Here is a 27094-nt window from a genome sequence, read left to right as displayed (position 1 = left end):
ACCTTCAGCCCAGGGTCTGATCCTGGAGACCCAGGATTGAGTGCCATGTTGGGCTCCCTGCATGGAGCCTGCTTCTCTCTCTGCCTGTCTGTCTGTCTCTCTCTCTCGAATAAATAAATAAATAAAATCTTTAAAAAAAATAAAGGTTTAAACTCGAGAGTGTATGATGTCACTTAAAGAATTCAGTATTCGTCCACTGACTTTTATTTTTAAATTAAGTAGCCTTATCCCAAGAGAATGTTCACTGATGTGTCTCATCCAGTGAATTAGAGATTGCATGACAAATAAAATAGTGCTACTATTCTTTCTCAAGAATGTTAAATGACTTTTTTCCATTTTTCAAAATCTGTTTGATCATGGATTCAGTGGTAGCTGCTGTTGAGTCCTCTGTTCCCCATATCCTGGTTTCTCTTGTGGTGGCTCATTTTTAAATTCTTAAAAAAAAAAATCTTTTGTTCAAGTAGAATAATCAGTAACAGATGTTTATGAACCTCTACTTTTTTTACCGTTAGTATTGTATGCCCACATACTTACTGACCTTTTACTTCATGTCAGCACTGTATGGGCGGTTTAAAAGAGAGAAAGATAATTAGAAGAATTTTTCAGTTTTCTGAGAGGTTGTTAAGCAGTGTTTTATGAGAATATAGGGAACAAAAATTTGGGGAAGGTTTTGCAAAAGGGGAGTTTTAAATTGGGTCCTGCTGCTGCTGAGAGCAAAGAGAGCATTACAGATTCACAGAAAAGTGAATGGATGTTTGAAAAATTGGGAATGTGAATATAGTGTAATTCAAAAAAACTGAAAAGGAGATTGGAACCTATACCACAAGGGGCCATGAGATTCTCTCTTCTCTGTAAAATGGATTGCCATCATCATGGAAGGTTTTAAAGGAACAAAATAAAAGCATAACAGCTTTTAACATAGGCCATTAGAAACAAAATTTGGGGTTAGTATGGTGGATGTATTAGAGAAAACAAAGACTAGATGTAGGAAGCCCAATTAATAGGCCATTATTATGTAATAGTCCACACGAGGCCTGAATTGGAGGGGAAGAATTCATTTTTTAGCAGATACTTAATTGAATTTTGTGGTAAGTATGCCATTGTTGATGTGGGGTTTCTTTGTTGTTCAAGACTGGTTTAGTCTTTTAAAAGGTTACCAAAACAGGGACGCCTGAGTGGCTCAGTGGTTGAGTGTCTGCCTTCAGCTCTGGGCGTGATCCCAGAGCTCCAGGATCAAGTCCCGCATTGGACTCCCTGCGTGGAGCCTGCTTCTCCCTCTGCCTATGTCTCTTCCTCTCCTTCTCTTTGTGTCTCTCATGAATAAATAAATGTTAAAAAAAATTCTGTTTTACTGAAGAACTTTCAGTATCGTTTCGCCAGCTAAATCAATAATGTTACTTTGGGTTGCTTCTCTCCATCAGGATTGAGAAAAGCAAAGGATACTTTGAAACTCTATGATTTACTTGCTTTCCATGTATACTAGCTTTATATCCTTATATAAAAAGAACTAAATGTTTTATAGATATGAAGATTCCTTTGGCATCCCATGGACTGTATTATAGTGAAAAATCATTATGACAGCAGCATTAATAGAATTATAATATACAAACTCATACTCTGGAAAGTTCTAAAACTGTAAATTTTAGCTTTCCTGTTTACCTTTTGAGGTTATGCTTTAATTTTTTTTTTTTAATAAAGGAAACTTAACTGCTTTTTATATACTTTCTGAAACAGTCTTCAGGTTACTATTATCTCAGCGTATTACAGAATTCAAATTTAATAGATAATGGAAAAAAGTAGGTTCTTTAAAATTGTTTGCTTTTCTCTTAATCTTCTGCTTATCTGAAACTAGAAAATAAGGTATGGATTAGCAATATAAAAAACAGCTGTTCTCTTTTTCCCAAATGTAAGGTCAAGGATTTAATTCACTGGGACTTTGTTGTAGTTAGAATAGTGACCTGGAAAGAGGAAACAATTGGTGTAATGTTCTTGAACTTAACTTGAATGGCTTTGTTAAACAGATGTTTTCACTTCTATTTGAAAAGTAACCTGAATAAAGTGTCAAAATTTACTGGTCACTTTTTTTCCGAAAAGTGCTCAGTAATAACAGGTTGGAAAACTATTACTTTGACATAATGATCAACTTATTGAATAAGTGTATTTGTTTATAAATAGTAAAATAATAGTAAAATAATAAAGGTATAAATTGTTGACTATGAAACAAATGATTTATTTCTCATATTTTAAGTAAGACTGAAAAATATTATCAAATTTGATAATCAAGCATTTTATGCAAAAAAATTGAACTTTAGATTTTTTTTTTTAAGTGGTCTGTCTTGATAAGCAGCTGTTCTTATTTGTGTAGAGCTTAAGATGTGAAGAACTTCATCTTCATGCAGAAAATCTCTCTAGGCGTGTATGGGAGCTACTGATGCTTCTTCCTACATGTCCTAACATGTTGATGGCATTCCAGAGTATCTCAGATGAACAGGTAAACCCACAAAGTCTTTTCACTCTCCTAGAGAATGGCATCATTTTATATTTCATCCAGTGTATGAGATTGCATGTTGACCTATATCCTCAGTAAAATTTGCCCATTTAATGGTTGAAAAGCTCCAGTTCATTTTAATGTTCATTTGCTAGTGAGGTTGAATAATAAAGGCCTAATACAAGGCCAAGGATGTTTTCTAAAATTATCTTTAGAAAACATAATTTGTCTTTAATGGTATTTTTTTATATTACTGTATGCTCTGAACATATTCCTATAGGGTCATGACCTCACAAATGTTAGAGGTCTTTGTAAAGATATGTTAAAATTAGATTTTTAAAAAGCTATATGATAAAGGGTTACTTTGTGGAGATATGTATAGGACACCTATAGGATGAAAGGAAAAACAGTGGCCATGTAATTTCAGAAGGTCCTATATCTCAAATGACTTAGATGTGAAGAAGGTTGGCCTGGCAAATGGTTCTTGATGACTCAGAGTAGCTCTAATATTGCTGTCAAAGATGTACTTTGTGTGTAAATCACTTCATAAGTTGAGATTAGAAAGAACAATATTTTAAGATATATGTATTTGTATATGACTTTTAAATGTATAGATGTGACTTTATAAGTATTAAATACTTTACTACTGCTCTAGGCTGCGTGGTGTTGTCCATTGGAAAGATACTGAGTTGTCTTATCTGTTGTGAAGGTTAACAAGCCAAATTTTTTTCCCTGTGCTGCTATTCGTATGGTTTTTAACAAAACTTAACAAATAATTGGTGTTTTCAGCACACCATGAGTACCAGTTTTACAATTGGTCTTCATATGTTTGAACATATATCAATGTGTATATATATGTAATATTTGAATTCTTATGTAGTATCAATTTCTTTAAAGTTTTTTTTTTGGAAGGGGTCCCTTAGTTGGCTTGATAAAACCTGTTTTTCTTTTTAAATTTAAGAGTAATGATGGACTTAATTGGAAAGAACTTCTCAAAATTAAAAGTGCTCACAAGCTATTATATGCCCTGGAAATTATTGAAGCACTGGGAAAACCTAACAGGAGGATAAGAAGAGAATCAACGGTAATTGAATTTTCATTCTTACCATGAAATACTTGTGTTTTCTCTGGAGCTGAATTCCAGAATGTGTTTTTAATTCTACAATAATTCTTTTCTCCTGCACTTTTTCTTCTTCTTATTTTTTGCCATTCCCACAGGGAAGTTATAGTGATCTTTATCCAGATTCAGATGATTCAAGTGAGGATCAAGTGGAAAATAGTAAAAATTCCTGGAGTTGCAAGGTTTGATCATTTATGTGATGCATTGTATTGATTAAAATTATCTCTAATTTTCCAAAAGTAGGTATCATAATTATTAATTGGTTTTAAACTAATTTATTAAAATAAAGCATAGTTTAAAAATCGCATATTACTCTAAATCATAGAAGGTGAGATTATTAAATGCTTTGGTACTCTTGTTTTTAGCACTTTTTTTCCTTTATTGGAATACTTTGTTAGGACATCCTAGTGTCTGCGATTAAATGGTCAAAGGAATATAAAGATATCTTTAGATTTTTGCAAGAGTCTTTTTAAAAAAAATTTCTTGACAATACGATGTATGTTATTTTTATAGAAGTTATTCTGGGTATTTAAATCAGAGTAATTTCCTAGATTAGAGATATATAGTATTTTACATATGCATACGTATGCATACACACACACACACACACACACACACAAATCCAGTTTCTGAAGCAAAAAGCTGGTCTTTTGTGACATTTTGTAGCTGCATCTCTCTTATCAGTACTCTCACAATTGCTTACAGTTTGTTGCTGCTGGAGGGCTTCAACAGTTACTAGAAATTTTTAATTCTGGAATTCTGGAGCCTAAAGAGCAGGAATCCTGGACTGTGGTACGTGAAAGTTCACTGTTTTAACAAATTAATAGTTACCCTGTTTTAAGCACTTCCATTTTCTATTAGCAAGTATAACTTTTGCTACATTTCATTGTTGTAAGGAAGATTATGGAGTGTAGTAAAATTAATCTTTTTTAAATGGAGCATCTGATAAACTATTCATGAAGAGTTCTTCATCTCAACTCTCTTAAATTTTTTTTTTAAAGATTTTATTTATTTATTCATGAGAGACACACAGAGAAAGAAGCAGAGACATAGGCAGAGGGAGAAGCAGGCTCTATGCAGGGAGTCTGATGTGGGATTGGGACTCAGTCTCCGGTCTCCAGGATCACACCCGTGCTGAATGAAGATGGCGCTAAACCACTGAGCCATCCAGGCTGCCCACAACTCTCTTAAAATTTAAGTGCCAAAATTCACAACTCTGAACTGTGGCTAATTCATAAACATTTTTCCTTTAAGTTAATAAATTACATGTTAATATTTATATAGTCTTCATGTTTGGATGCTTAAAAAAAACTGGTTTATTTGTGTTCAATTTTTTGAGAACATTCTTTTTCTTTGCTTCATTTTGTTTTAGCTATTTCTTCCTTTAGAGTAGTGCTACTCAAATACGTGTTGTGTTTTCAGACCATTTGTGAGTGCTCTGAAATGAAATTGAGAGTAAGCTTTCAGAAATTTTTATAGCTATTGAACATTCTACAGAATTTTTTACAGTGTTTCACAAAATTATTAGTTCCCAACAAAATGGAAGTTGTTTTTTGTTAAAGATACTTTACCTCTATTAACTTGAAGAAGCACTATTCTATAATATTAGGAAAATGAAGTTGCTTGTGAAATATTAAAAAATTGATACCGCTGTACCAAACACTACAATTTGGTTAACTTAAATGGAAAGAATGCTCCATTTCCTCACTTCCAACAAAACAGAATAGCATTATCATACATGCCATCAAATATTAATTTTTTAATACTTGTGTTTTAGAATTATCTTGGAGTCTACGAGTCAGGTGTTCTTGATTTAATATCAAATTAATAAAATATGTTTAGAAAATGCATTACTGTGTACTAAGATAATTGTTATTCTTACCACTGGTTTTAATACTTATTTTTCCATTTTTGTTTTATTTATTTGATTATGTTCTTTTCCTTTTTAGACTAGATACTCCAATTTATTAATTATTATAATTCTGTGACTTATAATGTATTTTATTGTTAGTCATATCTTATTGTCCCATTAATCTCTTAGAATTCTAATGTGCCTTTTAGTTCTTTGGCACAGTAGGAGAATATAACTAAAATTTTTAATGAGTGGTTATGTGTCTATTTATAGAAATTTTATTTATAAACTGCTCTAAGTTTAGTTTTGAGTAGTTTACAGGGAATCAAGCACAAACTAGAGGGTTTTTTGTGTGTTTCCTTTGAAATTGTGATTACTTTTATGAAGTATAACTAATGAGAAAATTTTAACTACTGTATGTGATACATTGTAGCCTGCCAATGCCTGAGATGCTAAGCATGCCTGCGACACAGATGCTTTCAAGTTAATATCCCCATTTATAATGCATCTCTCCTAGCATATAGAATACTTAAAAATTTAGAATCATTCTTGTTTCTTAGACAATTTAATTTTTCTTTTAAAAAGGAATTTAGTTGAAGTATACTTTGAAAATTTTTTGAGTTAAAATTCATATACAGTAAAATTCATCCATTTAAAAAGCAGGGAATTTTAGGAGCACCTGAGTGGTTCAGTGATGGAGCATCTGCCTTTGGCTCAGACCATGATCCTGGGATCCGATCCCACAATTGGCTCCCCATAGGGAGCCTGTTTCTCTCTGCCTGTGTCTCTGCCTCTCTCTGTGTCATTCAGAAATAAATTTAAAAATCTTAAAAAAAAAAAAAAAAAGCTGATTTTTAGTATATTTGTGGAGTTGTGTAGCTGTTACCACTAATGCCAGAACAGCTTCATCCCCTCAAACAGAAACCCCCACACTTATTAGCGGTCACTCCTCATTGATGAAAACAATTAAGCCCTGGGCAGCCACTAATCTAATCTGTTTTCTATATAAATTTGCCTGTTGTGGACATTTCACATAAATGGACCATATAATATGTATATGGTCCTTTGTGACTGGCTTCTTTCACTTAGCATAATGTTAAGGCTAATTCCAAAAAAAAAAAAAGAAGGCTAATTCCTGGATGTATATCATCTAGGGTCACAAATATTAATCACCATGCTTTTTTTAAAAGAATTATACAGCTCTAATTCTTGAATATTTAGGTATCTGATCCATTTTAAATTAATTTTTGTGTGTGATATGAAGTTGAGATATACTCTTCATGCAGTAGGTAGTGAACTCATTTAAAAAGTATACACATTCTTCAGAACCTAAACTCTACATGTGTAATCTGCCAACACAACATAAAGAGCATTTCTATTACCTCAGAAGTTCCACCCTGCCTTTTTTTTTTTTTAAGGGGAGGTATAGAGAAGTGGGAGGGTAAGGAGGGAGGGGCAAAAGGAGAAGAGCGAGGGTCCTGAGCAGGTTCCATGCCTGATCTCATAACCCTGAAATCATGACCTGAGCTGAAATCAAGAGTCAGACGCTTAACCAACTGAGCCACCCAGACTCCCCTGTACTCTGCTTTTTTACCATCAATTCCCCCCACTTCTCCCAACCAACCAGCCCTACGCAACCACTGATTTTTTGTTGTTACAGATTACATTTGCATTTAATAGAATTCCTTGTAAATGGAATAATATAGTATGTTCTTTGTATCTCGTGTTTCTACTCAGTATGTATTTTGATAAATGTTGCTGATAAATGTTGCATGTATTGGTTGGTTGGTTGGTTGTTTTTATTGCTGAGTAGTATACCCTTAATAAGTTGCTTATCCTTGCTTATCCATTCACTTATTGATGGACATTGGAGTTTCTGGTTTTGGGCTATTATAAATAAAATTGACAAGCATTCATCTACAAGTCTTTTTGTGTACATAACTTTTTGTTTCTTTTGGATAAATACCAAGAAAATAAATGAATTTCCTGAGTAATAATGGTAAATATAAGATTGACTTTGTAAGAAACTGCCCAAGTGTTTTCCCAGCCAGCTGCAGCATATGAGAATTCCAATTGCTTCATATCCTCAGCAACAGCTGGTGTGGTCAGTCTTTTTAATTTGAGCCTTCTACTGGGTATGTAGTATTATCTTATGGTGCTTTTGCTTTGCACAATCTCTGGTGACTAGTGATGTTGAGTATTTTTACAAGTGCTTTATGTGACAATGTAGGTTTTTTTTTTAAATCATGGTAAAATACACTTAACATTCACTATCTTAATCATTTTTAAGTGTGTAGTTCACTGGTATTACATATCTATGCCCTTATTGTGGAATCGTCACTATTCTCTATCCCCATTACTATTTTCATCTTGTAAAAGTAAAACTTTACCTGTCAAATGATGATTCCCCAGTCTCCCTTCCCCCCATCTTGAGACAAACCACCATTATACTTTGTCTCCATGCTTTTGACTACTCTGAGTACCTTGTGTAAGTGCAATCATATGGTATATTTGTCTTTGACTAGCTTATTTTAGTAGCAAATGTCCTCCAGCTTCACCTTTGTAGCATATTGCAGAATTTCCTTCCTTTTGAAGGCTGAGTAATAATTCATTGTATGCTGTGTATACCACATTTTGCTTATCTATGCATTCATCAGTGGACGACATGGGTTGCTTCCATATTTTCTCTATTGTGAATAATGCTGCTATGAATATAGATGTATATAAATATCTTTGAGACCTTACTTTCAGTTCTTTTGGGTATATACCCAGGAGTGAAATTGCTGGCTCATATGGCATTTATGTTTTCAGTTTTTTGAGGAACCCAACATACTGTTTTTCACAGCAGCTATACCATCTTAACATTCCTCCCAGTAGTGCACAAAGGTACTAATTTCTCTACATATTTGCCAACATTTCATTTTCTGATTTTTTGATATTAGCCATCCTAATGGGCGTCAGGTGGTTTCTCATTGTAGTTTTACTTTGCATTTTCTTAATAAACAGTGAAGTTGAGGATCTTTTCTTGTGCTAATTGGCCATTTATATATCTTCTTCAAAGAAATATCTTTTCAACTCCTCTGCTCCTTTATGAATGAGGTTATTTGGTTTTTTGAGTTTTAGAAGTTCTCTATATTGTGAATATTAATCCTTTATCAGATACATACTTTGCAAATATCTTCTCCCATCTGTAGGTTGCCATTTTACTCTGTGGATAGTCTTATTTATACACAAAATTTTTAAATTTTTATGAAGCCTAATATGTCTTTTGTTGTTGTTGTTGTTACTTATACTATAGATGTCCTATCTAAGAAATCATGTGTCCAAATACATTGTCATGAAAGCTTCTGTTTTCTCCTAAGAATTGTTTTAGGGCTTCTATTTACAACCTTGATTCACTTAGAGTTAATTTTTATATATGGTGTTTTAGTGTGTAAGGGTTCAACTTTATGCTTTTACATATGGCTATCCAGGTTTCTCTGCACAATTTTTTGAAAATACTGTCCTTTCTCCTGTTGACTGGCCTTGGCACTGTTGTCAAAAATCATTTGACCATATATGTGAAGGTTTATTCCTGGGTACTCTGTTCCATTCCATTAATCTATATGTCTGTCTTTATGCCAATACCACATGATGTCGATTACCATAGCTCAGTAGTAAGCTTTGAAATGAGGAGGTATGAGTCCTCCAGTTTTGTTCTTTTAAGATTGTATTGGCTCTGGTATCCCTTGAGATTCCATATGAATTTTAGCATGGGTTTTTCTTTATTCTGCAAAAAATGTCATTATTTTGTTACAGATTATTTTGGGTAGTATTGATATTTTCATAAATGTTCAGTCTTTAGCCTTGTGTTATAATTTTCATTGTAGAAGTCTTTGATGACCTTGGTTGATTTTTAAGTACTTTATTCTTTTGATGCTATTGTAAATGGAATTATTTCTTTTTCATAGTGGTTTTCTTTTCATAGTGTTCATTGTTCATCCAGTGTGGATGCTTTTTGTTTGTTTTTCTTACCTAATTCTTGAGGCCAAAACTTCCACCACTGTGTTGAATAGAAATTAAGAAAGCAGATGTCCTTGCTTTATTCCTTATTTTAGTTGAAAAGCTTTTAGTCTTCACAATTGAATGATTTTCACTATGAATTTTTCATATGTGGCTTTTGTTCTGTTTAGGTAGTTTTGTTGTATTTCTGTCCTTTTTGTTGTTTTTTGTTTGTTTTTTTTAGTGTTTTTATCAAGAAAGAGTGTTGAATTATTTCAGATGCTTTTTCTGCATCAGTTGAAATGATCATGTGGTCTTTCTCTTCATTTTGTTATGGAATATTGGTTGAGTCTTGTATGTTGAACCATCCTTGCATTCCAAGAACAAATCCCAGTTAATCATGCTGTATAATCCTTTTGATATGCTGCTAGCTCCTGTTTATGTTTTTTCAAGGATTTTTGCATCATTGTTCATAAGGGATATTCATCTGTAGTTTTTCTGTAGTATCTCAGTCTGGCTTTGATACAGGGTTATGCTGGCTTCATAGAATGAGTTGGGAGTGTTCCCTCCTTAGAGAATTTGGTAAGGCTTGGCATTAGTTTTTTAAATGTTTGGTAGAATTTACTAATGAAGCTGTCAGGTCTTTTTTTGTTGGGAGATTTTTAATTATAGATCTATTCAGAGTTTCTATTTCTTCATGATTGAGCTTTTATTTTGTGTTTCTAGAAATTTGTCCATTTCATGTAGGTTTTCCAGCTTTTTGGTTTATAGTTGTTTATAGTACTCTTCTGAAATCCTTTTTTTTCTGTTGATTTGACAGAAAAATTCCTCCTTTTATTTCTGATGTTAGTAATTTCACTCTTTTTTAAAGATTTTATTTATTTATTCATGAGAGACAGAGCGAGAGGCAGAGACATAGGCAGAGAGAGAAGCAGGCTCCACACAGGGAGCCTGATGTGGGACCAGATCCCAGGACCCCAGGATCACGACCTAATCCTAAGGCAGATGCTCAACCGCTGATCCACTCAGGCGTCCCTCACTCTTCCTTTTTTTAGTTCTCTTAGCTTAAGGTTTGTCAGTTTTGTTTTCAAAGAACAAACTTTTATTTACATTGATTTTCGTGTTTTTCTGTTCTGTTTTCAACTCTGTACTTTATTATTTCCTTTCTGCTAGCTTGGATTTAGCTTGTTCTTTTTCTAGTTCTTAAGTGGGAAAGCTAGGTTGTTGATTTGAGGGGTTTTTTTAAGCATTTTTAGCTATAAATTTCCTCCACTAAGTCTCCTTCTCAGTGCATCTCACAAGTTTCATAGTGACCACATTTTTTTAATGAAGCGTCTATACTTATCTTTAGGCCCCCCACCCCTTCCTTTCCCTTCTGATCTTAGTAAAGAGGATTTTTTTTTCTTTAATCAGTTTAGACAAATTTTTCTGCTAGGTATATAGTATTTGCAATAGTAATATTTGTAATATAGTAATATTTGCAATCTGTGGCTGGCTTTTTCATTATTTTGACAGTGTCTATTAAGCAGAGAAGTTTTTAATTTTAACAGAATTTGTATCCTATCTAAGAAATCTTTGAAGTCCACAAGGATTTTTCTGTTTTTCTTAAGTTTTATAGTTACCATTTTCATTTAGTTCTATGATGCATTTTGAGTCAATTTTTGTATATGTAGAGTGAGGTTGAGGGTTTGGTGGGGTTTTTTGTCTGTTTCTTTTTTTTTAATATGGCTACTATTCAGTTTTCTACCACCATTTGTTGAAAGGACTAATCTTACTGAAATTTCTTTGTAACTTTCTTGAAAATCTGTAATGTAGTATTGCTGAATTCCCTTCCGAGGTATATTGGTATAGCTATTATACAATTTGGCAGTGAGATTAGGAAGATAGGAAAATAACTGTTGAGAATACTGTGAAACTCTCATCTTGCACAAGAATTATATCAATTTACTTGACATGTTTTTAAAATTTTAAGGTAGATCTTTAAATCAGAAATGAAAATTTTAAACTATTATACCAAATATTTCTTTTATTTTAAATGTACTTATGTAAAGTACACAATTTTCAGTTATTTTTTAGAATTCTTGAGAATTGCTTTGGCTTCCAAAACACTGGATTATATTCTCTACTTGGCTGGAGAAACAACTATAAATACTTTGTCTCTTAATTCATTTTGGGGTAAATTACATTTTTGTTTACATTTTAGTAATTAAAAAAATTATACTACAATCTGAGCAGTAGATCAGATGACATTTGGATGTTTTCTTTACCTCTTAGTATCTAGATATTTTTTGTCATTTTTGTAAGATTGGATTGTTACTCAACAGAATATATAAGTAGTAAAACTTCTTTAGCACATAGATAAAGTACTAGCTGTAATTATTTTTACTTTCTAGCTTTTAGTTTCAGGTTGTATAGTGGCCATGTTAAATTAATCAAAATAGGGAAATGACGTTTTCTTCTTATCCACAGTGGCAGCTAGACTGTCTTGCTTGCTTGCTGAAGTTAATATGCCAGTTTGCAGTAGATCCATCCGATTTGGATTTAGCTTATCATGATGTCTTTGCCTGGTCTGGTATAGCAGAAAGCCATAGGAAAAGAACTTGGCCTGGTAAATCAAGAAAGGCTGCTGGTGATCATGCCAAGGGTCTTCATATACCAAGATTAACAGAGGTAAAGTACAGAAGTTACCATTAAATTGTAGTAATGAATTCTATTTGTGTTTTACAAAGTTAAGAATATGGTAATGCATAAGAAATGCAATTCTAGATTACCACATATGACTTAACAGCTGAAGTGATACCTTCATTTTTTAATCCAGTAGTAATTATGAAATAGTAATATTTTTTAGTTCATTATCCAAATTGCAGGAATGAATTGTATGCTATTCTAATGTTCTCTAACTGTAGGATTTAATCATTTACACTCAGTAATTTATATACTAAATTTGTGAGAGCCTAGGGAAATAACCACACAGATGTTTCAACAGGAGAGATTTAAAATAAAGAATTGGTTTCAAAAAAAAACAAAACAAAACAAAAAAAAAACAAACAAACAAAAGAAAAAGAATTGGTTTCACATGTCTGCATTGGGTTGTGGGACAGGCGTCGCAGCCGCGCTGATGCGCTCAAACAAGCTTGTGCTGAGCCCCGCACTACCTGCCCGGCCCGAGGTCAATTTGATGCTTTGTCCAGCTGGAAGAATCTTGAAAGTGCAGAGGAAATTCTTCGTTCATACCCCACAACATTTATCTCATACCAGCCAAACTGAGGTTTATGGAAAGGTTAACTTGCTCAGGATTACACAAAGAGTGGTGGGGTCATGATTTGAACCCAGGCTCCTTATTTTGCCCTGTCTTTAGTGCCATGATCATAACTGCTTTTTACTAGAGATCAGCCATCAAAATGCTATGGGGTTTAGACCAACAAAGCTAATTACAAAGGCAGTGTGATACTGATGCAGGGATAAGCAAACTAATTAAGGAGAACAGAGAGACCAAAATGAGAACCACACATATATAGACACTTGCTTTATGACAAAGAGGTGCAACAGAGTGAGGAAAGGATAATACTTTCAATAAATAGTTCTGATAAATAAAAAAAAAAAAAAAAAAAAAAAAAAGGAGGTCTAAACATATAAAAAGAAAATACTGAGGTAACCCAGACAGGTAACCATTCACCACTCCTGGAGTTTAAGGAACATACAGAAAAAGGTTGGGAATATCAGAAATGAGGAGATTATAAGGAAGGATCTTGTTGACCTGGGGTTTAGGCCTCTAAGGAAGGGGTTCTGCTACTATTTCTGAAACTAAATAGCTTCTCCTGGGTTAACTATGGTACAGTGTTAATAGAAAAAACAAGGAAGTAATCTCTGTCTCAGATTAGCAGAACCTCCTAGGAAATCAACTGGCAAAGGAGGAATTTAGTTTGTGATATACCAGCCCTAGATTCACAAAGCAACTCTGTAGAATGGTAGATACAGAGCTGACTAAAAATGGCACAATAACTAGCACATCCAGCAGTATAATTAGAATTTTGTCTGTGGATTCTGTCATTCATATGATCAAATATTTGCCCTTTGAATGGCTCCATCTTTGTACTGGGATCTAGTGAGATCTCTTATTCATTTGTAACCTTTTGAAACTAGCACTTTACCTCATAGCTGGGAAAGAAACACCAGAGTAATGAGTTGTTTCTGATAGAGAAGTAGTATAGTGAAACCTAGATTGGAAACTACTAGTGAAATTTGAAACCTGATGCATATTTCATATTTCCCTTTCAGAATTTTGGAGATTAAATGGGACAAGTGACCTCTGCTAGGATTCCAAATCATTTACAGCTAATACAATTAAAATAGAACTGTGGGGACTACAGTGTAATCTAAATGTGTTCTACAGTGTTGCATATTGTTGACTACTTATTTTAACCTTGCATTGCTGTAATGTTTCAGTTACTTTTTCTCCAGAATAGTCTTCCTAGGTTATAATTTAAGAACTAAAATTGTGTTCTGTTAACTCATTAAATAACTTCAAAGCTTTTGACTTTAGTCATTTCCTCTTGAGATTTTAATAATAGTATTATTCACACATGCCAGTGTTTTTATAGTTTCGAAAAGGTGTTTATTTTTCCATTAGCTTATCATAATCATAATTTATGTTAAGCTTTTGGGGAACAAATTTTTGTTATATTAATTCTAGAGACAAGTTATCCAGTTTGGATATCCTGTAGATAGTGTGGAAGAACCCTAGGTTTTTTTTTATAATTGACTATCATGAATTATTTCATTTGTTGCCCATAAAGCCCTTTCAGAAGGTTCAAATTCCAGGTCAGACTTTAAGATTTCAGCCTAAACAGCTTTCCTTGAAGCCGTCTGCCCTGATTTCACCAGGGATAGGTTTCGTTGCTGCTCTCTTTTGTTCTAGTGGCACATTGTATTACTTGTGTTACAGTGCTTTCTGTGTTATCTGCTACACTGGACTCACATCTCCAGGATGGAAACAGTGCTTAAAACATTAGTGCCCAGAAGGGTTGCGATCTGCTGAAAGGAGTCTATAACTCTCTATTTGTATAAGTAGTAAATTATTTTCTCCCATTATATAGAACTTATATAGAACACGATATAGAAGAACCAGAACCTAAAAATTAAGTATGTATTAAAATCAAGCAGCTTAAAAAAAAAAAAAATCAAGCAGCTTGAAAGGATGCAAACTAAATGTTGAACCTAACGGTTTTTAAAATAGAATCTCTGCCCTATATTCATTCTTTTCTCTGTTTATTTCAGGATGGTTGAGATTATCTGCCACTGCTTGGGTTTTTTCCCCTATTTCAAAAGCAAAAAATGTTTCATTCTTCATCACCCCAACAAACCACTGACATATGTAATATATTTTTTTCACTCACTTGGGTGACATAAAGAATTTGTAGATCAAATATAAAGAATAGTTTTGCTTTTGTATTTGTAAATTTTCTTTTTTTAAGTTTGTTCCTAAGTTTGGTTACAAAATTCTAATTTTCTGATACTAGTATTTTTACAGTATGATATTCCTTATCTTGTCATAGATAAAAATCAAAGTAATTTGGAGTTTTGTGGTAAAAATGCATTTTTGTGTTTTAGTGTATTTAAAGATTTTTTTTAATGTTTTTGTTTTAAAGGTATTTCTTGTTCTTGTCCAAGGAACCAGTTTGATTCAGCGACTTATGTCTGTTGCTTATACGTATGATAATCTGGCTCCTAGGTATGAAGTTTTACATAATTTTCGTATATACTTGTACCAGAAATATAGTGCTTTAAAACTTCATTTTGAAAAAATTTAAAGGTTAGCAGAAAAATTGTTAGGGTACCTCAACTCTCATACTTTCACCTTCATTTGCATATTACCAATATTTTGCCAATTTTATTACATATCATGAGTGTGCATTTTCTGTGTGTCTCTGTGCCCATATTTTTTTTACATATTGTCCCAAGTTCTGTGGGAGTGTCAGATATGCCCATTTACCAATAACACTTTGATACCAGGACATTTTCTTAATAATGAGTAAAAGACTCAAATATAGCAATTTAAATATTGCTCTGATAGTGTTTATTTAATGTATGGTCCATACTCAAATTGTCCCATGAATATTTTTTTTATGACACTTTTTTTCCCCCTTGGTCTAGGATCATGTACTGCATTTAGTTGTTATTTCTTCCATTTCCTTTTACCGGGGATACTTCAGTAGCTTTTCTCTCAAGATACTGACATTTCTAAGTATTTCACGCCCGTTCTTTTATAAAACATCTTTCCATTTAGGTTTTCTAATTCTAATGTTTTTGATCTTTGTGATTAAATTCAGATGATATATTTTTATTTTTAGCAGGAGTACTCCATTAGTAATGTGTCTTTCCCAGTATATCCTGCTGATGTCAGTTGGTCTCATTACTAGTTATACTAATTTTTATTAGTTTATTTGGTTTCCTGCAGGTTTCTCTATAATAAAATTTCTGATTTTTACTAATTAAAAGTGACCTGTGGAAAATGATTTCTCATAAAACTTTTGTTTATTGATTTTTAGCATTTGGTGTGATTCTTGTCTGAATTAAATATTAGTAAATGTAAAGTAGTGATTTTCTGATTCTTAAGCATTCTTTTTTCTGTTTATTTGTTGACATTCTGTTATAAGGAAGAGCTTTCTCTTCCTTTAAGTTAGTATCAGTTTGAATTCACGGATTTTTCAATTTGTTGTAGTTCATGACTATCACTATTCACTTTACTCAAATTATACCTGAGTTGACCTTCTCAAGCTTGTTCATGTCCTTTTGACATAGCCTTATTATTTGGAGCGGAAAGGAGTCATCCTTTTTTATTTTTTCCTGTCCCTGTAAGATCTTCAAGGCATGTAGTTTCCTACCTTAGCCCTGAAATCAGCCATTTCTTTAAGAAGCTGTAGTTCCTGTTGGTGGGAAACTTCCAAAAATACGGATTTTTGGTGGACTCACTGCTACTGAGATTCTCTTGCATCTGGGCCGTTGGTGGACAGAGCTGGAAATGTGTGTATAAGAATATAGTTTGAGCATGTAATATCCCATTTATTTGTGCTACAGTAGAGATTAAAAAATAATGTATGAAAAAATTTTTTAAAGATTTTATTCATTCATGAGAGATACACAGAGAGAGACACAGGCAGAGGGAGAAGCAGGCTCCATGCAAGGAGCCTGATGTGGGACTCGATCCCGGCTCTCCAGGATCTCACCCTCGGCTGCAGGCAGCGCTAAACCACTGCACTACCGGGGCTGCCCTAATGTATGAAATTTTAATACAGAAATTCAAGTGTGATAATTGCTGACTAATACATGGGGACCTGACTATACATGGGGGCCTTAGATAATCACATAAGCTATGTTAAAGAATGTAAAATTAATTTCTAAGTATTCTGTTGCTGCTTTGTTGGGCTGAAATTTGCCATTGTACTCAAATGATTTATAAAGCTGATGTAAACACGTTTGAAAGTGCTTAACCGTATTTGTGGCTAATTGCTGTTTTTAGATGCTTTTAAAAGTCACCTTCATAAGCAGTGGTTGAATGTAAATAGCATGATTATTTTAAGATTATTTCTTTTGTAATTTACCTTTCTTTTGACTCCATCTCAGTTGAATTCACATTCTTTACTTGATCAATATGTGCTTTACCCCACTTGACTCTAAATTCTATATGAACTGTATCTCATTTTGCTCACCATTATATTTTTAGTGCCAGATACCTTACCTCATTGTTTGTAAAACTTAGGAATGGACAACGTATAGAAAGGAAGAAAGTACTGTAAACATGTCTTTGATTTGTATGATAAAATATATTTTATACCCAGCCACCAATTAACTCTCCAGTTAAATCATATTTAACTCCTCCTCTGTGTCCTCACTAACCCACGCACTAGCTCATTATCCCACATACCACAATATATTGAAGTACTAAAACCATTCAGTAACTTTTATTTTGCTTTTATTTCTTGAGAATTAAGGAATGTTCACTTTGTTAATGTTACACAAGGAAAAATAAACATGCAGGTTTGATACCAGCTGCTACTGTTCAAGCTGGTTCACTCTGTGGCTGTTCTTGTTTTCATTCTTCCAGTTCCATTCTAACTTTTTATAATCTTTGTAATGTAAGCCCCCTTCTTTTACCCCCATCCCTGTATTTCTTAATCTGTGCCTGTTCATGCACTGTTACCTTTTCTTAGGCTCCCACCTTGAGTTCATAAGGTGCTAATAAGTTTGTATAAATTAAGGCAGCTAGAACAAACTTTTTGCCTGTTATCAAAAATCATCTTTTTTTTTTTTTTTTTTTTTTAAGAAAAAGATTGTTTATTTGAGAGCGAGCATGAGAACTCAGGCTGGGGGTAGGGGAAAAGGGAGAAGTAGACTCCCTGCTAAGCAGGGAGTGGGGCTCTAGGCTCCAGGCTGCATCCCAGGACCCTAGGATGATGACCCAAGCCAAAGACAGATGCTTAACTGACTGAGTCACCCAGATGCCCCATCAAAAATTTTCTAATGCTACATATTTAAAAGGTGGATGGGTAGGTTGCTTTTGGTAAAGTTGGTTATACCAGTATGATAATAATTAAACATGAAATATGAACAGATTATGTGATTTATAAGTTTTAACTTCTTGGTACTTTTTATTTTTTTAAAGATTTGAGAGAGTACATGTGCGTGTGAACTTAGGGGAAAGGGGGAAAAGGAGAGGGAGAGAGAATCTTAAACAGACTCAATGCTGAGGGCAGAGCCCTGAGACAGGACTCCTATCTCACAACCCCGAGATCATGACCTGAGCTGAAACCAAGAATGGGGTGCTTAACTGCACTGCCCAGGTGCCCCAGTACTTTTTACTGTAAATCAATAATGTGGGTGAATGTTGCTTTCTGAGATTTTGAAAGGTGTTTTGTTAATTATAAGAAAATAAGGATGCAAGGAATCAGTGCTTTTCTTTTTTTAAACAGTATTTGTAAGACAAATAATTCTCACTTACTGATTTTGTTAAAATGAAAGTTTTTAATACTTTTGTTTAAATTGAAGTAATACATTTTCCACTGAGTAACTAAACGTGTGGAGAAAAATTGATGTAAAATAATACAGAATTAAATTAGTTTTCTCTACTTTTTAGTAATTGGCTTTTAACCTTCTGATAGAAATTTGCATTAACAATACTAAAGGAAGGGCATTGTATATCAGTGTAGGATTTTTTTTTTTAATTAGAAGTCTGAAATTTAGAATCAACCATTATAACCTTTCTATTTCTAATATTGCGTCTCTTTAGTAACTAAATCATGGGCACTTCTTTTCTTCTTTTTAAAGATTTTATTTATTTGCGAGAAAAAAAGCACACACGCATGAGAGAGTAGGGGGAGGAGTAGAGAGAGAGGGACAAGCCGACTCCAGGCTGAACACAGAACAGAGCCCAATGCAGGGCTCAATCTCATGACCTTGAGATCAGGACCTGAGCTCAAATTGAGTCAGATGCTTGACTGACTGAGCCACCCAGGTGCTCCATCATGAGCGCTTCTTGAGGGTTCAGTTATTTCAGTCAATACTGTATTCACTTAGATTTTGTTCATTAAATCTGAACAGTCATATGCAGTGGTCTGTAATAATTTTTTCCATGTTTTGTTAAAAGATAAAGACCATAGGAACAAATATTTTTCTTAATTTATTCTTTTTTGTTAAGGGTACATTGTATAAATATTAAAGGGATATGTGGTAATAAATTGAGTTCTTTATATTTTATTGCTGAAATTAATGAGTGGTGGTGGTTTTTTTTTTTTTTTTTTCCCCCTTTTACAGAGTTTTGAAAGCTCAGTCCGATCACAGGTCTAGGCATGAAGGTAAGTAAGGGTTCCACAAAGCTAATTTTTAATAGACAAAAATTTGTTTAGGTAATCTTTAATAATGAACATTGTGTTTTCTTTACAGCACAGGCCTTACAGTCATATTTTTTTTTCTAACTTCTCTTTAGTTTCACATTATTCAATGTGGCTCTTGGTGAGTTGGGCACATTGCTGTTCTTTAGTGAAATCTAGCCTTGCTGATAGTGACCATTTACAAGATTGGTTAAAGAAATTGACTCTCCTTATTCCTGAGGTAAGATAAACATTGAAAATCAGTACTATTACTCTTCTTATTTTTAAAATTATTAGCATTGATAATTAAAGAGCTAATAGAAACAAATGGACATAATTCCATAAGTATATCCCATTATCTGGGATGTACTTATTAAACACTTTAAGGTCTTGAGTGTTTTGAAACTATGTAGACTTAAATGTGAACATTAGGAGGCTGTTAACCATAGGAAACAAACTGAAGGTTGCTGGAGGGGAGAGGGGTGTGGAAATGGAGTAATTGGATGATGGACATTAGCGAAGCATGTGATATAAGGAGCACTGGGTATCATATAAGACTGATGAATCATTGACCTCTATCTTTGAAACCACTAATACGTTTTATGTTAATTAATTGAATTTTAAATAATTTTTAAAATGAAAAAACTGAATGTTAAAAGTCTATAGCATTCATATTTTTCTTTTTCTGAAATAAAATTTTGATTATTTTGCTTTGGAGTTTTGAACATTTTCTGGGAAGAGCTAGAGTTTATTTTGGTAATTTGTATTTTAGAAGAAGCTTCTTTTCCTTTTTCTATTTAATTGCAGTGTGTCCTTAGACACAAGAGATAATAAAAATAAGTATATTTTGATTCCAATGTAAACACTGAAGGTCAGTATAATTGTCACTAACTGCATCTTGATATTACACTATATTCCTAAATGAAATAGTAGAAACATACTCTTGCTAAAACACTTAACCACAATAGTCAAAATAGTTACATCTTTTTAAGACAGTCCTGTCTTAATATACTTAAGCTCTGAATTGAATGCATATATATTCTTGTTCTGGCTGTGTCGCAGGCATTGATTGTGACATTTGGGCAAGTCCCTTAGAAACTAAAATGTTTTTGTATAAGTACTTTCTAAATTGCTTCTTGTTCTGCAAATATTTTATCCTTTTATTTAGTTTATAAATAAATGATTATGAATATCCTCTCCTTTGTCCCTTTTGTATTTGTTATTGTTACGTTTATTTGGTGTTTTTCATGTCCACATTTGGGAATTTCTAACATGTTTATACAAAGTACTATATATGTTGGGGGTACTTTATTTGATAATATTTATGTGCATTAGTATGTAATCAGAACTTTGCATTTAAAAAATATTAAAGAAACCATCTAACATTATTTCAGCTGACAATTGATTTTAAGATTAACTTTTTAAAAGTTAACTCAATCTTTTGAACTTGCTTTTTTCATCTAGACTGCAGTCCGTCATGAGTCTTGCAATGGTCTTTATAAGTTATCTCTGTCAGGGCTGGATGGAGGAGACTCAATCAATCGCTCTTTTCTGCTATTGGCTGCTTCAACACTATTGAAATTTCTTCCTGATGCTCAAGCACTAAAACCTATCAGGGTAAGATTTTACTGTGTTTAGGAGAGGCTCTCTTTTCTTTTTCTTTTTCTTTTTCTTTTTCTTTTTCTCTTTCTCTTTCTCTTTCTCTTTCTCTCTTTCTCTTTCTCTTTCTCTTTCTCTTTCTTTTTCTTTTTCTTTCTTTTTTTTCTTTTTCTCTTTCTCTTTCTCTTCTTTTCTTTTCTTTTCTTTTCTTTTCTTTTCTTTTCTTTTCTTTTCTTTTCTTTTCTTTTCCTTTCCTTTCCTTTCCTTTCCTTTCCTTTCCTTTTTTCTTTTTTCTTCTTTCTTTCTTTCTTTTTTTTTTTTTTTTTTTTTAGACTTTACTTATTCACAAGAGACACAGAGGGAGAGGCAGAGACCTAGGCTGAAGGAGAAGCAGAGTCCCTGTGGGGAGCCTGTTGTGGGACTTGATCCCAGGACTGCCTGGGATCACAACTTGAGCCACCTATTTCTGCAATTTTCTTGGCTCCACGTTTTTATTATTGTATTATATACTCGCAGTAATTTTGAGTAGTTGTGTACTGTATGTAGTTTTTACCAAGAGGATAGTTATACAGTTTTTAAAGTGACAGTATTGTGGACATACTGTGTCCATGTTACACCTGGGAATGGAATCTATGTTCTTTGATTTCAGCTCTTTGGAGTCTCCTTTGGATATTGTGTTTTGGAGATAGCATTTGTTCTTACTATAATCAAATGAAAAAAACATAAATGTAGCTTTCTTCTCCTTCAGTCACATAGATTTCTTTTTTTTTTTTTTTTAATCTTTATTGATGTCCTAAATTTTGAATTTCCTTTCCTTATCCAGGGTATATACTGGTCTTGTAAAAAGGCCTTTTACAACATAAAAAACTCAGAGCTCATTTACTAACCCCAGAAATATGATGCATTGTAGGATTTTTTTTAAAAATTTTATTTATTTATGATAGTCAGAGAGAGAGAGAGAGGCAGAGACATAGAGGAAGAAGCAGGCTCCATGCACCGGGAGCCCGACGTGGGATTCGATCCTGGGTCTCCAGGATCGCGCCCTGGGCCAAAGGCAGGCGCTAAACTGCTGCGCCACCCAGGGATCCCTGCATTGTAGGATTTACTATTTTCCTCCTTCATATTTACTTGTCATCAAGTCTGTAAGATATATATATAAGGTGTTTTTTATGTTTTAGATTTTAAAACTATAATAAACCATTGCATTTGGGTAGATTTATTCATGCTTATCTTTTGTAGGTTTCTTTTGTTGACACATTTTCATTGAATTTTTAGTTCATAATACATTATTTAATGTTATTTATATAATTTTTTCAAGTAGGTTATAAGAAATTCAAGGGTAATGTTTTTCTGAAAGTTCTTATACTCTTCCCTTTTCGATCTCGTTATTCTAATTTTACAGAAGTTAAGAGTGTTCTTTCCATTTTTTGTTAAATTTTGAATACTGTTTTTACATGGGTTTAATTTTTTCATAAGGTCTGTCGTTTTGTATTGTGATTTTAAGTTATCCTCCTTTTTAAAATGTTTTCACGAAGTTTAATTCTTTTTAATAGATAGATGATTATGAAGAAGAACCAATGTTAAAACCTGGATGTAAAGAGTATTTTTGGTTGTTGTGCAAATTAGTTGACAACATACATATAAAGGATGCTAGTCAGGTACGTTCAGAAAATTATACCTTAAAGTGTGCACGATCCATCCAACATGATAAATATATGTTAAAGACTTTATAGAAGTCCTTATTTTTAAGGGCATTTTTATCATTCTATAAGAGTTGAAAATGCCTTAATTATTTATTGTAGTTGGACATTTTTGTTTTGCCCGAATTCTTTTTTCTTTTTTACTTTGTCCTTTGTTGAAATATCTTCATCTGGTAATAAGTAATTTTCTTTTTCTTCTCAGTAAGATTTGTAGATATAAAATGTAACTTAGAATGTAAAATTTAGACTTTAGATGTAAATATACAGTGTTCTGTAATAGCATGTGGGTTTGGAGTTTTGTGTGCAAAATAAAATTGCAATTCAAATAGAATTTATTTTAAGGTTAAAAAAATATTAGTTTTCTCATCTAATTTTCTTAGACTAAAATAGTTTTAAACAGATGTTTAAAACAAGTTAATTTCAAAGACAGAATTGCTTTGTAAGTCTCTTCTCCATAAATTGAGTAAGCTAAAATACATCTTAAGTGTTCTCAAAAAGTGAGAAACACTTTAAGAAGATACATTTAAATATTTATGAAACATTTTCTCTCTTTTAAATGTATTTTAACCCAAGAGCGGCTGCCTGGCTCAGTCAGTACAGCATGTGACTCTTAATCTTAGGGTTGTAAATTCAAGCCCCACAATGGGTGGAAAGATAACTTAAAAAGTCTTAAAAAGTGTATTTTAATCCATGTGCATTTTATATACACTTTGCATTTTTAAAAAATCCTATAATATTTGCACTTTCTACTTTTAAGGAGCAGGGTACATTGAATTCTTAAAATATTTTTCATTTGAGAAATAATTAGAAATACTGAATGTGTTTTAACTTGATTATTCATATCAATCAGATAAACATTGATTTCTTTATTTAACCTGGGGTTGCCCATTTGAAGTTGGAATCTAATATTTCTTGGTTGCCAGTCAGCATAATTTTTTCTTAGAGATCTGAGTTTCTTGAGAATCCTTTTAAGTTTTGTGTGTGTGTGTGTGTGTGTGAAATGTTTTAATTTTGTTGCTCAGTTATAATGAAAATTAAAATTTTCTAAAACCTTTAAATTTATTTTTTTGAGAGTAAGAGCGTTTGAGGTAGGATACAGTGGGGGGAGGGGCAGAGAGAGGGGGAAAGAGAGACAGTTTTAAGCAGGCTTCATGCCCAACTCAAAGCTGGCTCAGGGCTTAATCTCACAACCCTAAGAATATGCTTAACTGATGGTGCCACTTAGCCCTTTAAATTTATTTTTAAAGCCCATTTAACAGGCCTTCATGGGCAAATTAACTGGTATTGTGGATTATATGTCAATAAAATTGCTAGAAAATAATAAACCTTTGTATCTTCTCCATACATTACTATGACTATCATAATTTGTTACTGACATTCCATGGATTCTTTTTGGAAGGACTGTCAATGATGTGTTTATAATTATATTAATTGACATTATTTATAAGAGTGACTTATAAGAGTATTATTTATAATTTAATTAGTATTCTAATGAATTCGGGAGAAACAAATTCTTACTATTTACAAAGGAAGGATGTTTTTTGTTTTAGTAATCTCTGGCTATTAAACACAAAAATCTATATTTGAATTTTGTATTTTCTCTTTGTATTAAGACCACACTCCTCGACTTAGATGCTTTGGCACGACATTTGGCTGACTGTATTCGAAGGTAAAATTTGATGTGAAGTTGACATTTATATCATTGAGGAAAGATAAAGGACATAATTATGTGAACTATCTGTTTTGTTTGTGTTCCTTTTTGTAGCAGGGAAATCCTTGATCATCAAGATGGTAATATAGAAGATGATGGGCTTACAGGACTACTTAGGCTTGCAACAAGTGTTATTAAACACAAACCACCCTTTAAATTTTCAAGAGAAGGACAGGTAGGTATTAAGAAATTCAAATGTTTGTATGAAATATGGTTGAATATTTATTGTTGAATTTATGTGGATATATTAAATTTTCTTAAACATGCAAACATAAAACTTGCTAGAGTTTTATTGTGGGTAGGAAAAGTTGAACATTGAATAAAATATAAATGCTAAGCTTATATTTAGAATGCAGAAACAAATCCTATGACTTGTACACAGAAAGGTAACCTCTACTCCAATTGCTGTAGGGTTGAATATTTTGAATTAATAATATTCAGAATTAATAAGTAGTCATTAGAGTACCTCTCTTACTGGTTTCATATTTTAGAAGCCCATTTGACATAAAATCTATTATTTGATAGCATCTGATGACTCTATACCCACAAAAGTCTGATTACTCTTTAGATTAAGTTATTTACTCTGCCATTAGCAGTTTTGTCATTGCCTGCATCAAGGGAGGGAGTTTTGGTTTGGAGGATTATTTACTTGAGGTTACTATTTGTGGTAAGAAACTCAGGAAAAACCAGGAGGATGGGATAGTCCTCATGAGCATAGAGTTAGGGATTCTGAAGATAAATTTAAGGTGACAGTCTTACTATCTTATTCTATACTACTTCCCCTATTTGACAAAGTCCCTTCTTAGGCTATTTCTCTAGGTCCTTTTTAAATTTTTCCTATACTCACTGGGAATAATTTGATCTAGTTTTACTGGTTGAAGTATTATCTTGCATAAGCTAGTATATAACTTTTATTCTAAAATAATGCTGATTTCTTTGATAACATATTATGATGTGAAAATCATTGTAAAAAAAGAAAAAGTTTTTCAATAGTGCAAAGGGGAGATCACCATATATATGTTTGATTTCCCATGATGGTTAGGTGATGGATGAATGGCCTTCCAGAAGTTTTCATGGACATATTAAATGCTCAAGTATATCATTTATATTAACTACCATTCTGTGATCTGCTGTCTTTATTTGAAAAAGTGAATACACTAAAAATATATTTTTAAAAATTAGATACATAAAGAGAGAAACAATTTTTTTATTGACATTTATGTTGTTTTTCCTTTTCCAAAAAAAATGCAACTGTGAGAAACAACCTCTTTGCATACCTGTCCCATTATATATTCCTATTCTTAAAATAAATTTGATTCGTTTTGATCTTAATTCATTAGTTTACAAAAGCCTATATCTTCTTATTCTCCCAGCTGCACTATTTTAGAATGTTTCTAATGTCTTTTTCTCAGATACTCCCACATATGAAGGGGATATCTGAGACATTGCTTACATGCAAAGTCTGTCAAGTCTCACTGTTGCTTTAGTTTTATATCTTCAGTTACTGTTGAAGATGAGTGTCTTTTTCTGTATGTACTGTCTATTCATGTTAACTTGTGAGTTTTCTGCTTATAATCGATGTCTATGTATCTTTTGTCATTTTTTTTTCTCATTTGTAAAATTCTGCATTTTGGAAATATGAAAGAGAATTTATTCTTTTTCTCTCCTCTTTTCCAGAATTCTTTTTTGCTTATCTGTGTTTTTTAAAGACCACTTATTTTTTTCTTCCATTTTATTATACAGATAATAATCTTATCAAAGTTTTGAGCCCTTATAAGGTAGATGTTATTAGACTCTGTTTTGACAAATGATGAAATTAAGGCATAGTTCAGCAACTTGCCTCACTGAAGTTACCCATACACTTCACTTAGCCGAGCTTTTAACCACTATGCAATACTGGTTATAGATGTTAAAATTCTAAATACATGGCTCTATGGTTTGCTTTTTTCACCTGTCTTAGAGTCTTCTTATCAGTATATACCATATATAGTTAATTTATTCTTTTTTGGCAACCACATAATACTCTTTGTATGTATATCTATACACACACATATATATCTAACTAGCTCCTAATGATGGAAGTTGTCTTACACTCTTATAAGTGATATTGCACTGAAGATGTTTATGTATCTGGTCACTTGGAAAGTCTGTAGGAAAAGATTCTGAAGTAGAATTGCTGGTTCACAGGGTATGTATCTTGTTGACTTTGGTTGATACAACAATGTTGCTTTCAATGAATACTGAGCCAGTTTATGGTCCCACCTATACTATATATAGGTGAGTGCCTATTTCTTCACATTCTTACCAACCCATTATAATTATCAGATATTTCATTTCTGCCAGTACAGTAGGTAAAAAAGATTTTCCCAGGTTTGTTTTATTTTTTGTAATATGAGTAAGGTTGAGCTTCTTTGCAGGTGTTTGAAAACCATTATTTTGTGTAATCTTTTCTCTGATCTAGACTCTGGGTAGAAAGCTAGGAGGGCAAATGTGTTGGGAATCTAGCTAGGAAGTTTGGAGTGGTTCTGGAGAGGGATGATGGTGAAAACGTGTTTGGATTTGGGATGTTTATTGAAGAAGGTAGAGCTCATAGACTGCAAATTTGGATAGGATTGTGAAGTGGGAGAGAAAGACTCAATTTTAAGCCTAAGAAATTGAATGAATGATAATTCCATTTATAGAATATATAGGATATATCAGGATATAGGATATATATAGGATAGATCAGTTTTGAGGAGAGGTAGGAGTGTCAGAATCAGATCTATTTTGGACACATT

The 27094-nt window shown here is 32.9% G+C and overlaps 1 protein-coding gene across 4 annotated transcripts in view; it reads left to right on the top strand.

Annotated features, from left to right (window-relative positions):
- The window catches only part of USP34 (ubiquitin specific peptidase 34), a 246821-nt gene that overhangs the window by 152303 nt on the left and 67424 nt on the right, over positions 1 to 27094 (top strand). For all 4 annotated transcript variants that reach the window (XR_005987998.1, XM_041756567.1, XM_041756568.1 and 1 more), the window contains 12 exons: positions 2366 to 2491; positions 3450 to 3572; positions 3707 to 3790; positions 4314 to 4400; positions 11911 to 12111; positions 15090 to 15172; positions 19252 to 19292; positions 19424 to 19548; positions 20772 to 20924; positions 22460 to 22564; positions 24220 to 24275; positions 24372 to 24492. Coding sequence is in view for 3 of the 4 variants with exons in the window: in XM_041756567.1 (XP_041612501.1) it covers positions 2366 to 2491; positions 3450 to 3572; positions 3707 to 3790; positions 4314 to 4400; positions 11911 to 12111; positions 15090 to 15172; positions 19252 to 19292; positions 19424 to 19548; positions 20772 to 20924; positions 22460 to 22564; positions 24220 to 24275; positions 24372 to 24492 (1305 nt within the window). In the remaining variant the exon portion in view is untranslated. The remainder of the gene's footprint in view (positions 1 to 2365; positions 2492 to 3449; positions 3573 to 3706; positions 3791 to 4313; positions 4401 to 11910; positions 12112 to 15089; positions 15173 to 19251; positions 19293 to 19423; positions 19549 to 20771; positions 20925 to 22459; positions 22565 to 24219; positions 24276 to 24371; positions 24493 to 27094) is intronic.

The sequence above is a fragment of the Vulpes lagopus genome, chromosome 5 (genome assembly GCF_018345385.1).
Source record: "Vulpes lagopus strain Blue_001 chromosome 5, ASM1834538v1, whole genome shotgun sequence".
Taxonomy (NCBI): Eukaryota; Metazoa; Chordata; class Mammalia; order Carnivora; family Canidae; genus Vulpes; species Vulpes lagopus.
The sequence above is the reverse complement of the archived record's forward strand: the minus strand, read 5'-3'. Positions and strand labels throughout refer to the sequence as shown.